The sequence below is a fragment of the Microchirus variegatus genome (assembly GCF_963457635.1).
Source record: "Microchirus variegatus genome assembly, chromosome: 13".
Classification (NCBI taxonomy): Eukaryota; Metazoa; Chordata; class Actinopteri; order Pleuronectiformes; family Soleidae; genus Microchirus; species Microchirus variegatus.
The window spans coordinates 28,122,466-28,139,842 of record NC_139814.1 but is presented as its reverse complement, the minus strand read 5'-3'; the positions used below and the strand labels follow the sequence as shown (position 1 = coordinate 28,139,842).

The window sequence follows — 17,377 nt, the reverse complement described above, 5'->3', positions numbered from 1 at the left end:
GAAGCCGAGACGTTGTGTCAAAGTGAGGACGTCGTCGATAACGTTAGCCACCGTTAGCAATGGCGTCGCTATGATGAGCCTTTTTGGGACAAAAGCAGAGCAACACGTCCATATTATTCATATATTCATGTGTTCATCTCATATTAATGTGTGAATGTTTAACACTAACTTTGTAAACGTAAACAAAGACGAGCTCGGGTGAATCGTCCTTCATTTATTACTGAAACATCGACTTTTCTAAAATATTGATGAGTAATTCACCCTCATCTGTCCTCGCGTCTCTGTCCTTTAAAAGATGCTGCGTCTTTGTCCTGAGGTGGCGCTGTCTTGATTGTGGAGTCAACGTGACACTGCTCTGGTTTAATTTTATGTGTGTGTGTATATGTATATATATATACTAGTGCAGTGCCCGTAGGAAATATATATTCCCATAGAGGGAGCTGAAGAAGATTTTTTCAGTTACGTTAATGCATGATAACGAACGTAAAGGCTAAAATAACATTGTGCAACCTCATTAGGTACAACGCAAATGTTTTGTTGGCTGGCGTGGCTACCAGTCACAACATCGAGCTATGCTAAAGCTAATTGAAAATGAAAACATTTGCGTGGTACCTAATAAATAATATTCCTTAAGAGATTTGCAAATATTTTCAACGAATCCTTGTTCAGGGCGATGCCGACTATTATGATGGTAAATTTCAAGTCATTCCGAGATACTTTTTGTTTTTTTGAAGAAACTCAGTTCACTGTCAAAGTGCATCAGAGCAAATGGATCATTTCATGATTTTCAAAAACTGTGATGTGTTCGACGTCATGAGATGATTTAGCCAAAAAACCACCTGAGGTTGTTATTTTAACTGTGAGTTTATGAAGTAAAGAAACAGAAGAAACACTTTGACGTTCGATTGTTTTTGTCTTAATGATTTAAAATAATCTGAAGAATCAAAACTTTCACAATGTTTTTATTGACAGAAAAACTTTAAAGTGCGTCAGGAGACGAAAAGACAACGAGTCTCAAGTCGTCTTCGTGTTTATGGCTTTTAACGGGAAACGGAGACGCGGTGGGACGGCGTCCTGCCTCAGTGCATGCTGGGAAACGACGAGGCGCCGGCAGAGTTTCTGCTCAGACGAGAGATTAAAGCGAGTTTAAGAGGAAAAAAAAAACTACACAATTTCAGTCGATTTAAAGAAATAAATTAAAGGACTTTCATTATCCTGCTCTTCACTCTGCCGCGTTACCACGGCGACATTATGGGATGGAACTGTATCACAAAAGTTCCAGTTCATAGAAATTCAAATATATAAAATCTACACACTGGTGCCTTCTCGTTGATTAGATTAACCATATTCTGAGATTACAGACACAACTTTAATCTCAGAATTCTTTAACACTAATTTTGTCAACGCTGCCAAATTAAATAAAAAAAATTAATTGTTAGAAAAATCTCTCTTTTTTTCCACTTCATATATGTTAAAAAAATAATAACGCAGAGATGATGCGATCATCGTGACAGGAGCTGCAGACTCCTCCCCCTCATCCCTCCCTCTGAGGAGGAGGTGGAGACCTCTGGTGGTGAGGTGGTGCAGCTGCAGCTTGCTCCTTGGTGGGAGCGTAGTAGAGCTCCAGAGGTTTCCTGACCTTCCAGTATTTCTCGTTGACGAGTTCCAGAGTCAGAGAACCGTTCAGCGTCTGAGTAGGAAGAGGAGGAGCTTATTACACCTGCCATCGTGAGCTTGTGATTGGCTGTCTGTCTGCGTGACCCCGCCCCCCCACAGTGACTCACAGAGAACTGTCCTCCTCTGGTGACGATGTAGATGGTGTACTGTTTCTCGCTGACGTGGCTCAGACCGCCGTCTGGCTCCTGATTGGTCCGTCTGTCCTCCAGCGCGATGCGCAGAGCCAGGTATTTGGACAGATGGTCCACGGTGGCGCTCGCCGTCGTCTTCACAAACCTGCACGCAAACACAACCGCGTCAGGGTCGACGTCACCGTGACGTCGACCCTGACGTTGGCTCCCGTGGCTCCGCCTCACCTGGTCTGGCTGTAGTCGTGGGCGTGGACTAGCTGTGGGTGTGGTCTGAAGACCAGCTCGATCTCCGAGGCCGGCCCCTCTTCGCGGCGTCTCAGTGGAGGCGTCGGGCTCGCGCTGTCGGCCTCCAGCCCCGAGCCGTCCTCTGAGACACGCCTTCTCTTGCGGCTAGGCCCCGCCTCCGAGGAGGTCTGCCCACAGGGGCGTGGCACATGTGAGGGGGCGGAGTCATGGGACACGTGTGACCGGGTGTCGCCGTTGTCTTCACCGCCGCTGAACGTGGTGTTGTCGCTTCCCTGAGTCGCCTTCTTCACCCGGTGGTTCCTGCAGGGGGCAGTCAAAGGTCAAAGGTCAAAGGTCAGTCATAGTAACACCTGTCCGACCAAAGGTCAAACTCACATCACAGTGTCTGTCTCTGATGTCTCTGATGTGTCCTCACCTGTGTCGTCTCTGACGTGTCCTCACCTGTGTTGTCTCTGTCTCTGACGTGTCCTCACCTGTATTGTCTCTATTGTCTCTGACGTGTCCTCACCTGTATTGTCTCTGACGTGTCCTCACCTGTATTGTCTCTATTGTCTCTGACGTGTCCTCACCTGTATTGTCTCTATTGTCTCTGACGTGTCCTCACCTGTATTGTCTCTGACATGTCCTCACCTGTATTGTCTCTATTGTCTCTGACGTGTCCTCACCTGTATTGTCTCTATGGTCTCTGACGTGTCCTCACCTGTATTGTCTCTGATGTGTCCTCACCTGTGTTGTCTCTGACGTGTCCTCACCTGTATTGTCTCTGTTGTCTCTGATGTGTCCTCACCTGTGTTGTCTCTGTTGTCTCTGATGTGTCCTCACCTGTGTTGTCTCTGTTGTCTCTGACGTGTCCTCACCTGTGTTGTCTCTATTGTCTCTGTTGTCTCTGACGTGTCCTCACCTGTGTTGTCTCTATTGTCTCTGTTGTCTCTGACGTGTCCTCACCTGTATTGTCTCTGTTGTCTCTGATGTGTCCTCACCTGTGTTGTCTCTGACGTGTCCTCACCTGTGTTGTCTCTGTTGTCTCTGACGTGTCCTCACCTGTGTTGTCTCTGATGTGTCCTCACCTGTGTTGTCTCTATTGTCTCTGTTGTCTCTGACGTGTCCTCACCTGTGTTGTCTCTGTTGTCTCTGACGTGTCCTCACCTGTGTTGTCTCTATTGTCTCTGACGTGTCCTCACCTGTGTTGTCTCTGTTGTCTCTGACGTGTCCTCACCTGTGTTGTCTCTGTTGTCTCTGACGTGTCCTCACCTGTGTTGTCTCTGATGTCTCTGACGTGTCCTCACCTGTGTTGTCTCTGTTGTCTCTGACATGTCCTCACCTGTGTTGTCTCTGTTGTCTCTGACGTGTCCTCACCTGTGTTGTCTCTGTTGTCTCAGTCCCTCCTCGATGCTCGTCTTCAGAGCGTCCTGGTTGTGAACCGTGTTGAGTTGATCCAAGATTCTCTGCTGATGATCTTCATATTCTTCACGACTCGGGTAGATTTTAGAGATCAGTGCATCAAAGTTAGCGTCTGGACGTAGCGAACGTCTGGAGACGAGCTTCTTCCTGCAGGTCGGACACTCCTTGTTCCTGTAGGGGGCGGAGCTTAAGACTGAGCATTTTCAAGTACTTTCTGTACTCTGGGGTACTTTGTAGTTTATAAAGTAGTACTTTATAGTATGTCGTACTGTGTTTGTAGTTTATAAAGTAGTATCTTATAGTATGTCCTGCTTTGTTTGTAGTTTTAAAGTAGTACTTTATAGTATGTAGTACTGTTTGTAGTTTTAAAGTAGTACTTTATAGTATGTCTTATTGTGTTTGTAGTTTTAAAGTAGTACTTTATAGTATGTCATACTGTGTTTGTAGTTTATAAAGTAGTACTTTATAGTATGTCGTACTGTTTGTAGTTTTTAAAGTAGTACTTTAGTATGTCATCCTGTGTTTGCAGTTTTAAAGTAGTACTTTATAGTATGTCGTACTGTGTTTGTAGTTGTATTACATTATAGTATGTCGTACTGTGTTTGTAGTTTTTAAAGTAGTACTTTATAGTATGTCGTACTCTGTAGTTTTAAAGTAGTACTTTATAGTATGTCTTATTGTGTTTGTAGTTTTAAAGTAGTACTTTATAGTATGTCATACTGTGTTTGTAGTTTTTAAAGTAGTACTTTATAGTATGTCGTACTGTTTGTAGATTTTAAAGTAGTACTTTATGTCATACTGTGTTTGTAGTTTATAAAGTAGTACTTTATAGTATGTCGTACTGTTTGTAGTTTTTAAAGTAGTACTTTAGTATGTCATCCTGTGTTTGTAGTTTATAAAGTAGTACTTTATAGTATGTCGTACTGTTTGTAGATTTTAAAGTAGTACTTTATGTCATACTGTGTTTGTAGTTTTAAAGTAGTACTTTATAGTATGTCTTACTGTGTTTGTAGTTTCAAAGTAGTACTTTATAGTATGTCGTACTGTGTTTGTGGTTGTAGTACATTATTGTATGTTGTACTGTGTTTGTAGTTTTCAAAGTAGTACTTTCTCGTATGTCCTACTGTCTTTGTAGTTTTTTGAAGTAGTACAAACACTGGTGGATATTTTCTGACTGAGTAGTTGAGAGTATTTTTGAAGTATTCAGTAGTATTATTCTGCGTCCTCACCCTGAGCGCAGCGCGGTGACGATGCAGTCGGAGCAGAATCGATGCAGACACTCTTTGGTCGTCATGGTGTTCTTCAGCATGTCCAGACAGATGGGACACATGAGCTCGCTGTGCAGAGAGCGAGGAGACACGCCCACCTCCGTCCCGTCCATGATCGCCTCCTGGTGGCACAAACGCAGAGCAGCAGGCGTCAGACACGCCCACCCCCATCGTAGCGCGCTAAAGCGGGTTAGCGCGGCGCACTCGTACCTGAGGGCTCCTGTGCAGCTCGTACAGACTCAGCTCCCACGTCTTGCTCGTTGTCTGGATGTTCACCGGCGCTGCCATGGCTGCCGTTACCCACAATCCTCTCTGCTGGACACAGACGCAAACATGGGCTGAACGTCTTCATGAGTGCAATTCACAAACTTTGATTTGGGCGGGGCTTCCTGTCTGTACGCTGCCTAACAATCATTTGAAAGCTAACGCTAACATAAATGTTGACCAACTGACGTAAGTCACGTTAGAAGAAACCGCGTTAACGTTAAACATTCACTAACTAGCTAACGCTAGCAGTGTTTCCCAAAGATCGTGACCATCATTGACAGCCATAGTAAATTGGCTTTTAAATTAAATTAATTTAAACGTCTTTTTACGCATGTTATTTAAAACATAGACTGTCCACATAAAAAGTCTATCTATGCCGAAGTAATAGGGCACTTCCTGTATTGTGGCAAATGGTCGAAATTCACCAAGGATTGTCATGGTCACGCCATTTAGAATACGCAAAAACTTTCGACAACTTTGCTAAAGTTGCTCCTACATGGATTTGTAGGAACGTACATAGGTTCACAAATCGCCAAAATGGACTTCAGAATTCAAAAAGGCCGACTTCCTGTTGAGTTGAGGCCACGGTCTTCCCGCCAAGTTTCAGGAAATTAGGTGGAACTCAATCTATGTTGAAGTTATAGATCACTTCCTGTATCGTGGCGAATGGGTTGCCGTGGTCGCGCTGTTTTGAATCGGCAAAACCTTTCGACAACTTTGCTAACAATGCTAACAAACGTATATCCTATTGCGTCACCTCGCTGACGGTGAGGTCGTGGGTTGTCATTATAACATAATATCGAGTGGGGGGCCGCATGTAATCGATTGGGGGGCCACATATGGCCCGCGGGCCGCAGTTTGACACCTGTGACATAAAGCATAACTAAAAGTTTAGGGACATTGTGTAATCTCCTACGACCCATGTGTGGGTCCCGACCCAGTCTTTGAGAATCACTGCCTTAACATTTAAATGATTAACAAACACACTTTAAAAAGCAGCCGCTAACTATCGCAGTGACATCGTGTATCGCGATAGAAAGTGACGTCATCACCAAACTAAACTTAGCTTAACTTCCCACGAGCGTTTTGTAGAAGTTGTTGAACCGTGAACTCACCGCGGTACCGTGAACTCACCGCGGTACCGTGAACTCACCGAGGAACCGTGAACTCACCGAGGAACCGTGAACTCACCTGACACCGCCTCAGAAACACGCCCCAAACACGCACGCGCGGCCGGGAACTGACCGAGAGCGCGCACGCGGTCTTCAGGAGGAAACAAAACCCAGCGCGGGAAAAAGAAAAACACACGGAGAGTGCGACATTTTCACGAAGAACGCCGCTAGCTAACATGAATGCTAACGTTAGCCATCTTGCTTGTTCCTCTTCTTCTTCTCCCCGGAACAACTCGCCGTCTGTCACCACCACAGCGCCACAACGGTCAGTCGGTGTACTGCACCAGAAAAAAAAAAAGAAAGCTTATTTTTGGCTAACTTTAAGCTATCCTTTAGCTGCATGGTTAGCATAAATAGATACTAGTTAGTTGTTAGCATAGATAGATAGATAGATAGATAGATAGATAGATAGATAGATAGATAGATAGATAGATAGATAGATAGATAGATGTTAACATATGTAGATGGATACTAGTTAGTTGTTAGCACAGATAGATAGATAGATAGATAGATAGATAGATAGATAGATAGATAGATAGATAGATAGATAGATAGATAGATAGATAGATAGATACTAGTTAGTTAGATAGATAGTTAGATAGATACTAGTTAGTTGTTAGTATAGAGATAGATAGATAGATAGATAGATAGATAGATAGATAGATAGATAGATAGATAGATGTTAACATATGTAGATGGATACTAGTTAGTTGTTAGCACAGATAGATAGATAGATAGATAGATAGATAGATAGATAGATAGATAGATAGATAGATACTAGTTAGTTAGATAGATAGTTAGATAGATACTAGTTAGTTGTTAGTATAGAGATAGATAGATAGATAGATAGATAGATAGATAGATAGATAGATAGATAGATAGATAGATAGATAGATAGATACTAGTTAGTTGTTAGCATAGATAGATACTAGTTTGATAGATAGATAGAGACTAGTTAGATGTTAGCATAGATAGATGATATATAGATACTTGTTAGCATAGATAGATAGATGGTTGGTTAACATAGATAGATACCAGTTAGCTGTTACCATAGATAGATAGTTGGTTAGCATAGATAGATACTAGTTTGATTGATAGATAGATAAATAGACTTTGGTGTGGCGTAAAGACGTCAACATGTTCTGAAAAAATGACATGTGGATATTATTACAGGTCTTTTCTTCAGTTGCTAAAATCTCTGCTGGTAGCCATTTTGTGTTTGCACCTCAGACTTAAAATGGCCGACTGTGTCAGGCCTTACACATTCAAATCAGTTGGTATTGATACTTATCACAACAGATGTAAGCTAACTAAAGAGTGCACTGATCATATTTGTTATATTTCAACCAAATACTGTTGTTTCCTGCTCATTTTAAATGTGAAATATATCATAATTGTTGCAAACGCTTAAAATAAGTGTTGTGAGCTGAACAGAAAGAGACAAAAATGTATTCATGAATTTGATAATTTATTGATTAAGACATTTTATAAATGACATTAAGTGCAATATTTTATTTACAGTCTACAATCAAATATAATTTAAAAATATTCTACTTTTTTTACACAAATTTTTCTTATACACACACACACACACACACACACACACATGCAAGAACATCAACTTGATGAGCACAGATTATTCTGCTTAATTCACTCTCACACACACACACACAATAAATAGCATAATAAATAATATAATTTACACACTTTTTGAAAGGTTAAATATCACCACTGTCATTGATTAGTTCTTCTGATAAATTACATTTGCCCGGAGTCTCCTCTCACTGATTTGAAATTGACTTTTTACAATTTAGATGTAAATGTGATACATTTGAAGATGATAATAATAATAATAATAAATACATGTGGGCGTGGTCAGTCCTTACAGGAGCACAGCAGCAGCGATGGCCGCCACCGTTAAACAAACCACACTCAGTCTGTTGCTGACTGCAGCTGCTGTTACTGTGCTGTTTCCTGATCCTGATACGGATCCAGATCCAGAACTGGATCCAGATCCAGATCCAGAACTGGATCCGGATCCAGAACTGGATCCAGATCCAGAACCAGAACCAGAACCAGAACCAGAACCATTTGCGGCTGATTGTTGTACCATTAGATTTCCTGTTAAACCTGCTGCCATTAAAGTCGTGCCCTGGGCTAGCAACACTGACGAGTCCATGGTTCCGTCCAGCGCTGATGAAGGTGTGGACCCTGATGCCACTTGCATCGCTGTCTCCTTTGTTTGGTTTATCATCTCTGATGTTTTTATTACCAAGTTTGCTATTTTGTCCACAGCTTCCAGAACGTCAGGTGTTGGGTCCGTTGACCCTTGACTGTTTGCTACGAGGACTTTCAACTGTTCTGCCACAATTACGTTTGACATGAGCGCTTCTCCTGCAGCCTCGCCGGCCTCTGTCACATCTGCCAGTGAAGTTGCAGACGATGCCTTCGAGGCTGCGTCTGATGCTTTCTCTGCAGCGGCCGCTGCTGCACTCGCTGCCGCTGCAAACTTGGCCGATGACGCCGTCGAGCTCGATTGTGCGGCTTGTTTTGCTGCATCCGCGGCTTTTTTTGCTGCTTTTGTTGCTTTTGCCGCTGCTTTTGCTGCATCTTGCCTGGATACCGTTCCCTCTTTAAGCCCATTGGCAGCGTCTGTTGCCTCCTCGGCAGCTTTTGCCGCTTCATCTGCAGCTTTATATGCTCCCGGTCCGGCAGCAGCAGCAGCAACTGCAGCAGTTGACGCTGCTGTTGCTGCTGCAGCTGCGGCTGCTGCGACTGTTGCGTCGGTTGCGTCCTTGAATTGGGAAGACCCTGTTGTTGACCCTGATGTTGACAGTGTGCGATTGGCTACTATTGTTGCCATGTTTGCCGATATTTTTGCAGTCGATTGCAGCAGTAGGTTGTTGCTTGGTGTTGAATGTGACAGCACATTTATTATTGATTGTGCGAATGATAATATCAGGTCTGCCATTGCTGTGGCGGTTTCTGCATTTGTGACTTCTGCCGACCTGTCATCTGACCTGGCTGCTCTTGCTCGAATTGCTGCTTTTGCCGACTTGACATCTGACACGGCAGCTTTTGCTAGATCTGCTGCTTTTTTCGCAGACGTTGCAGCTTCTTTCAAACCGTCCATTGTGTCCGATTCTGCTGCTTTTTTGGCCACGTTTGCCGCTTCTCTTGCAGCTGCTGCTGCTGCCTTCACTGCCTCCACGATCTTGACTGCTGCTGCTCTCTCTGAGACCAGTGTTAATGCACCTGCAGCGGTTGCTGCGGCGTCTGCTGCGTCTGCGCCCTGTTGTACTGTCGCCTCCCGCTTGGCTAATGCTGTGGCGACTTTAGCAGCTTCTTGGCCACTCTTCATTGCAGCTTGTTCTTTGGTTAGCTCATCACCAGCTGTTGCTGATGTTGCTGATGCTAACGTTGTTGTCGCGGCTGTGAGAGAAGTGGCCATGGTCACAACCCAAAACTGTCTTGGTGTTGCTGCTGCTGTTGTTACTGGTGCTGCTGCTGTTGTTACTGGTGCTGCTGCTGCTCCACCATCTGATGCTGTAGCAGTGATAACTCCCTGTGGCAGTGCGGCGTAAGCTGCCAGTGCTGCGGCGCTGGCACTTTCTGCTGCCGTCTTTGCCCCCTTCGCCTGGTCCCCGCTGGCTGTTGATGCTATCTGTGCTGCTACTTTGGCCATCGTTGCCACTCCTTGCGCTGCCAATAACGATGTGCGTGCTGGTTCGCTGGCAGTTGCTGCTGCTTTTTTCATTATTTCTGTGGCGATATCTGATTTATTCATCACCATCTTTTCCACCTGCGCAACTTCTGCGATCACGACAGCACCAAGAGTTTTGACAAAGAAGGCAGCATTTACTGCAGCTGTTGCTGCTTTGTCAGCGGCGTCTGCAGCGTTCTGCGATGCCTCTGCTAATTTTGCGAGTGATGCAGATGTTGTTGATTTCGCGACAGCTTCGTCTGCTGCTTTTCTGGCGGCTGTGGCAGCGTTTCTCGCTGCAGTTGCTGCTTCGAACGGTGTTGTTAGTCCGGATGCCAGTAAAACTGCCATTCTGGCTGCTGCTTGCGCAGAGACGATTGCTTTAGCGGCTTCTGGGGCTGATGTTTCTCCAGCTAACGCACAAGTAGCTCCACCTGCTGCCGCTGCTGCAGATGCTGCCGCTGCTGCTGATGCTGCTGCTTTCACGGTCAGCGTTAGGCGCAATTCTGGGGTCAGTTCTATTGCTGCTTCAGATGTTGCAGGTGCAGTTGTTACTACTGTTGTTGTTGCTGCTGCTGCTGTTGTTACTGGTGCTGCTGCTGCTGTTGTTACTGGTGCTGCTGCTGCTCCACCATCTGATGCTGTAGCAGTGATAACTCCCTGTGGCAGTGCGGCGGGAGCTGCGAGTGCTGTGGCGCTGGCACTTTCTGCTGCCACCATTGCCTCTGGTGCCTGGTCCCCGCTGGCTGTTGATGCTATCTGTGCTGTTACTTTGGCCATCGTTGCCACTCCTTGCGCTGCCAATAACGATGTGCGTGCTGGTTCGCTGGCAGTTGCTGCTGCTTGCTTCATTATTTGTTTGGCGATATCTGATTTATTCATCACCATCTTTTCCACCTGCGCAACCTCTGCGATCACGACAGCACCAAGAGTTTTGACAAAGAAGACCGTATTTACTGCAGCTGTTGCTGCTTTGTCAGCGGCGTCTGCAGCGTTCTGCGATGCCTCTGCTACTTTTGCGAGTGATGCAGATGTTGTTGATTTCGCGACAGCTTCGTCTGCTGCTTTTCTGGCGGCTGTGGCAGCGTTTCTCGCTGCAGTTGCTGCTTCGAACGGTGTTGTTAGTCCGGATGCCAGTAAAACTGCCATTCTGGCTGCTGCTTGCGCAGAGACGATTGCTTTAGCGGCTTCTGGGGCTGATGTTTCTCCAGCTAACGCACAAGTAGCTCCACCTGCTGCTGCTGCTGCAGATGCTGCTGCTGCTGCACATGCTGCTGCTTTCACGGTCAGCGTTAGGCGCAATTCTGGGGTCAGTTCTATTGCTGCTTCAGTTGTTGCTGCTGCTGTTGTTGCTGCTGCTGCTGCTGTTGCTGCTGCTGTCGTTGATGGTGCAGTCGTTAATGGTGCAGTTGTTGATGGTGCAGTTGTTGATGGTGCAGTTGTTGATGGTGCAGTTGTTGATGGTGCAGTTGTTGATGGTATGCTTGTATCTGCTGTTACTGCTCCCTCAGCTGCTGTTGCTGTGATATTAGCAAGGATACTTGCTAATTTAGCTGCATTTATTGCATCATTTAGGGATGCTGCTGCCTCCTCTGGTTTTGTTGACGCTTTGTTTTCCATCTCTTCAATCTTCTTTGCCACTTCTTCTGTCCACGTAGTTGCCGCCTGAGCTGCAGCGATGACCAGGTTTAGAATGTTGGCTGTTTCTGCTGGCAGTGATCCGATGTCTGGTGATGCTAGCAGAGCTTTCAGCGCTGCTGCTGCCACTTTAGCTTGATCCGCTGCTAATTTTGCAGCTCTCAGGACAGCTGCTGCAATCTCTGGTGTCATTGTGGACTCATACTCTGCTGCCAGTTCTGCTGCATCTGCTGCTGATCTTGCTGCTATGGAGGCCATTATCGCTGCTTCAAGAGCTTTCTTTGCTAATTTTTTTGTTGCCTCTGGTGCTGTTGCTAGCGCTGATATTGAGTTAAGCGCAGCAGCTGTAGCTTCATCTGCGGCTCGTGTCGCTGCGTCCGATGCCTCTCTTGGTGTAGCTTCACCACTTGCTACTGCGGCGGCAGCTTTAGCAGCTGCTAGCGCAGCCTCTGACGTGTTCCTTGCACTTTCTGGTGATTTTCCTGCGGCGGCTGCAGCCAGTGATGCTGCTGCTGCTGCTACTGCTGCTGCTGCTGATGATGCTGCTGCTGCTGTAGCCGTTACTGCTGCCAGTGTTGGAGATTGTGATGGTAATGTTACTGTAGTGGGGACAGTTGTTGTTGGTTGTACTGTGGTTGTAGTCGTTGGGGGACTTTCAGTTGGTACTAGAACGATAGCTTTGTGTGCAGATGCAGCTGCTGTTGCTGCTTTCCCAGCAGCTGCTGCTGCCAGTGCAGCTTCTGTTGCCTCCTTTGCCAAAGCCTCTGCTTCCTTTGCCTTTTGAGCGGACATTTCTCCGGTTGCTTTTCTTGCTGCCTTTGCTGCAGCTGCAGCTGCTGCTGCTTTAGCTGATGCTGCTTTGGTCAATTCTGCTGCCTTTTCTGCTGCTAAAAGAGCTAATTGTTGCAGTGGTGATGTTGCTGTGCTTGGGTCAGACGGCTTGTTTTTGGCCTCTGATAAAACCTTCAGTAGTTCCTCCAGAGCTCTTGCTGCAGCTGCTGCTGCTTCTTCTGCTTCTTCTGCGGCTGCGTCTGCACTTTCTGCTGTTTCTGCAGAAGCAGCTTTCTCTGCAGCTTCTGCTGCTTTGTCTGCAGCAGCTGATGCATTTGACGAGGCCTCTGCTATTTTCTTCACTAGCTCTGCGTTCGCCTCTGGTGCTGATTGTGCTGCTTCTAGTGCTGCCTTTGCTGCTTCTTTGGCGACTTTGGCTGCTTCTTTAGCAACTTTAGCGGCCTCTTCTGGTGACATTTCTCCGTTGAGTAGCGCTTGAGCTGCTAATGCCGCTACCCTTGCTGCTTCTGCTGCTTTTTCTGCAGCTGCTGCTGCTTCTTCAGATTTGTGTCCTGTTGTGGATGCTGCTGCTGTGGCTGCTGTTGCTGATGCTGTTGCTGCTACTGCTGCTGCTGCGGCTGTTGCTGCTGCTGTTGCACTTTCTCGAGTTGCTGCTGGTCCAGGCACATCGACTCCTCCTTTGGCCGATGCTGCTGCTATGACAGAAGCACCACTTGCTAATTTAGCTGCATTTATTGCGTCATTTAGGGATGCTGCTGCCTCCTTTGGTTTTGTTGACGCTGTGTTTTCCATCTCTTTAATCTTCTTTGCCACTTCTTCTGTCCACGTAGTTGCTGTCTGAGCTGCAGCGATGGCTAAGTTTAGAGTAGTAGCTGTTTCTGCTGGTAGTGATTCGATGTCTGGTGATGCTAGCAGAGCTTTCAACACTGCTGCTGCCTCTTTAGCTTGATCTGCTGCTAATTTTGCGGCTCTCAGGACATCGGCTGCAATCTGTGGTGTCATTGTGGACTCGTGCTTTGCTGCCAGTTCTGCTGCATCTGCTGCTGATCTTGCTGCTATGGAGGCCATTATCGCTGCTTCAAGAGCTTTCTTTGCTAATTTTTCTGTTGCCTCTGGTGCTGATGTTGCTGCTGATATTGAGTTAAGTGCAGCGGCTGTAGCTTCATCTGAGGCTAGCATCGCTGCGTCAGATGCCTCTCTTGGTGTAGCTTCACCACTTGCTACTGCGGCGGCAGCTTTAGCAGCTGCTAGCGCAGCCGCTGACGTGTTCTTTGCACTTTCTGGTGATTTTCCTGCGGCGATGTCTGCCAGTGCTGCTGCTGCTGCTGCTACTGCTGCTGCTGCTGATGATGCTGATGTGGCTGCTGCTGCTGCTGCTTCTACAGGTGTTGGTGTGATCACACTTGGCTCATCAGTAGATGGTGATGATAGATCAGTTGCTGCGGCCGTTGCTGCTGTTGCTGCTTTCCCAGCAGCTGCTGCTGCCAGTGCAGCTTCTGTTGCCTCCTTTGCCAAAGCCTCTGCTTCCTTTGCCTTTTGAGCGGACATTTCTCCGGTTGCTTTTCTTGCTGCCTTTGCTGCAGCTGCAGCTGCTGCTGCTTTAGCTGATGCTGCTTTGGTCAATTCTGCTGCCTTTTCTGCTGCTAAAAGAGCTAATTGTTGCAGTGGTGATGTTGCTGTGCTTGGGTCAGACGGCTTGTTTTTGGCCTCTGATAAAACCTTCAGTAGTTCCTCCAGAGCTCTTGCTGCAGCTGCTGCTGCTTCTTCTGCTTCTTCTGAGGCTGCGTCTGCACTTTCTGCTGTTTCTGCAGAAGCAGCTTTCTCTGCAGCTTCTGCTGCTTTGTCTGCAGCAGCTGATGCATTTGACGAGGCCTCTGCTATTTTCTTCACTAGCTCTGCGTTCACCTCTGGTGCTGATTGTGCTGCTTCTAGTGCTGCCTTTGCTGCTTCTTTGGCGACTTTGGCTGCTTCTTTAGCAACTTTAGCGGCCTCTTCTGGTGACATTTCTCCGTTGAGTAGCGCTTGAGCTGCTAATGCTGCTAACTGTGCAGCTGCTCGAGCTTTTTCTGCAGCTGCTGCTGCTTCTTGAGATTTGTGTCCTGTTGTGGATGCTGCTGCTGTGGCTGCTGTTGCTGCTGCTGTTGCTGCTACTGCTGCTGCTGCGGCTGTTGCTGCTGCTGTTGCACTTTCTCGAGTTGCTGCTGGTGCAGTTGTTGTTACAGTTGTAGTTGCTGGTGCAGTTGTTGTTACAGTTGTAGTTGCAGGTGCAGTTGTAGTAGTTGCTGCTGTGGTTGTTGTAGCAGCAGTCGTGGGTATTGGCACATCGACTCCTCCTTTGGCCGATGCTGCTGCTACGACAGAAGCACCACTTGCTAATTTAGCTGCATTTATTGCATCATTTAGGGATGCTGCTGCCTCCTTTGGTTTTGTTGACGCTGTGTTTTCCATCTCTTTAATCTTCTTTGCCACTTCTTCTGTCCACGTAGTTGCAGTCTGAGCTGCAGCGATGGCTAAGTTTAGAGTAGTGGCTGTTTCTGCTGGTAGTGATTCGATGTCTGGTGATGCTAGCAGAGCTTTCAACACTGCTGCTGCCTCTTTAGCTTGAGCTGCTGCTAATTTTGCTTCTCTCAGGACATCGGCTGCAATCTGTGGTGTCATTGTGGACTCGTGCTTTGCTGCCAGTTCTGCTGCATCTGCTGCTGATCTTGCTGCTATGGAGGCCATTATCGCTGCTTCAAGAGCTTTCTTTGCTAATTTTTCTGTTGCCTCTGGTGCTGATGTTGCTGCTGATATTGAGTTAATTGCAGCGGCTGTAGCTTCATCTGAGGCTAGCATCGCTGCGTCAGATGCCTCTCTTGGTGTAGCTTCACCACTTGCTACTGCGCTAGCAGCTTTAGCAGCTGCTAGCGCAGCCGCTGACGTGTTCTTTGCACTTTCTGGTGTTTTTCCTGCGGCGATGTCTGCCAGTGCTGCTGCTGCTGCTGCTACTGCTGCTGCTGCTGATGATGCTGATGTGGCTGCTGCTGCTGCTGCTTCTACAGGTGTTGGTGTGATCACACTTGGCTCATCAGTAGATGCTGATGATAGATCAGTTGCTGCGGCCGTTGCTGCTGTTGCTGCTTTCCCAGCAGCTGCTGCTGCCAGTGCAGCTTCTGTTGCCTCCTTTGCCAAAGCCTCTGCTTCCTTTGCCTTTTGAGCGGACATTTCTCCGGTTGCTTTTCTTGCTGCCTTTGCTGCAGCTGCAGCTGCTGCTGCTTTAGCTGATGCTGCTTTGGTCAATTCTGCTGCCTTTTCTGCTGCTAAAAGAGCTAATTGTTGCAGTGGTGATGTTGCTGTGCTTGGGTCAGACGGCTTGTTTTTGGCCTCTGATAAAACCTTCAGTAGTTCCTCCAGAGCTCTTGCTGCAGCTGCTGCTGCTTCTTCTGCTTCTTCTGCGGCTGCGTCTGCACTTTCTGCTGTTTCTGCAGAAGCAGCTTTCTCTGCAGCTTCTGCTGCTTTGTCTGCAGCAGCTGATGCATTTGACGAGGCCTCTGCTATTTTCTTCACTAGTTCTGCGTTCACCTCTGGTGCTGATTGTGCTGCTTCTAGTGCTGCATTTGCTGCTTCTTTGGCGACTTTGGCTGCTTCTTTAGCAACTTTAGCGGCCTCTTCTGGTGACATTTCTCCGTTGAGTAGCGCTTGAGCTGCTAATGCTGCTAACTGTGCAGCTGCTCGAGCTTTTTCTGCAGCTGCTGCTGCTTCTTGAGATTTGTGTCCTGTTGTGGATGCTGCTGCTGTGGCTGCTGTTGCTGCTGCTGTTGCTGCTACTGCTGCTGCTGCGGCTGTTGCTGCTGCTGTTGCACTTTCTCGAGTTGCTGCTGGTGCAGTTGTTGTAGTTGCTGGTGCAGTTGTTGTTACAGTTGTAGTTGCAGGTGCAGTTGTAGTAGTTGCTGCTGTGGTTGTTGTAGCAGCAGTCGTGGGTATTGGCACATCGACTCCTCCTTTGGCCGATGCTGCTGCTATGACAGAAGCACCACTTGCTAATTTAGCTGCATTTATTGCATCATTTAGGGATGCTGCTGCCTCCTTTGGTTTTGTTGACGCTGTGTTTTCCATCTCTTTAATCTTCTTTGCCACTTCTTCTGTCCACGTAGTTGCAGTCTGAGCTGCAGCGATGGCTAAGTTTAGAGTAGTAGCTGTTTCTGCTGGTAGTGATTCGATGTCTGGTGATGCTAGCAGAGCTTTCAACACTGCTGCTGCCTCTTTAGCTTGATCTGCTGCTAATTTTGCTTCTCTCAGGACATCGGCTGCAATCTCTGGTGTCATTGTGGACTCGTGCTTTGCTGCCAGTTCTGCTGCATCTGCTGCTGATCTTGCTGCTATGGAGGCCATTATCGCTGCTTCAAGAGCTTTCTTTGCTAATTTTTCTGTTGCCTCTGGTGCTGATGTTGCTGCTGATATTGAGTTAATTGCAGCGGCTGTAGCTTCATCTGAGGCTAGCATCGCTGCGTCCGATGCCTCTCTTGGTGTAGCTTCACCACTTGCTACTGCGGCGGCAGCTTTAGCAGCTGCTAGCGCAGCCGCTGACGTGTTCTTTGCACTTTCTGGTGATTTTCCTGCGGCGATGTCTGCCAGTGCTGCTGCTGCTGCTGCTACTGCTGCTGCTGCTGATGATGCTGATGTGGCTGCTGCTGCTGCTGCTTCTACAGGTGTTGGTGTGATCACACTTGGCTCATCAGTAGATGGTGATGATAGATCAGTTGCTGCGGCCGTTGCTGCTGTTGCTGCTTTCCCAGCAGCTGCTGCTGCCAGTGCAGCTTCTGTTGCCTCCTTTGCCAAAGCCTCTGCTTCCTTTGCCTTTTGAGCAGACATTTCTCCAGTTGCTTTTCTTGCTGCCTTTGCTGCAGCTGCAGCTGCTGCTGCTTTAGCTGATGCTGCTTTGGTCAATTCTGCTGCCTTTTCTGCTGCTAAAAGAGCTAATTGTTGCAGTGGTGATGTTGCTGTGCTTGGGTCAGACGGCTTGTTTTTGGCCTCTGATAAAACCTTCAGTAGTTCCTCCAGAGCTCTTGCTGCAGCTGCTGCTGCTTCTTCTGCTTCTTCTGC

The 17,377-nt window shown here is 47.2% G+C and overlaps 1 protein-coding gene across 2 annotated transcripts; it reads right to left on the bottom strand.

Annotated features, from left to right (window-relative positions):
* Positions 1-978: 978 nt before the first annotated feature.
* On the bottom strand, positions 979-6,377 carry LOC310936240 (E3 ubiquitin-protein ligase RING2-A-like). Of its 2 annotated transcripts, none has more exons than XM_083900266.1 (7): positions 6,182-6,377; positions 4,934-5,038; positions 4,685-4,845; positions 3,411-3,626; positions 2,034-2,354; positions 1,785-1,953; positions 979-1,690 (listed from the first exon to the last, which is right to left on the bottom strand). In XM_083900266.1, the coding sequence occupies exons 1-7, from the start codon at positions 6,338-6,340 to the stop codon at positions 1,535-1,537; spliced, it is 1,287 nt and encodes a 428-aa protein (XP_083756392.1). In that variant the 5' UTR covers positions 6,341-6,377; the 3' UTR covers positions 979-1,534. The 2 variants fall into 2 exon arrangements, with proteins under 2 accessions (XP_083756392.1, XP_083756393.1); XM_083900267.1 differs by having other exon boundaries at positions 4,934-5,035.
* Between the last annotated feature and the right edge of the window lie 11,000 nt (positions 6,378-17,377).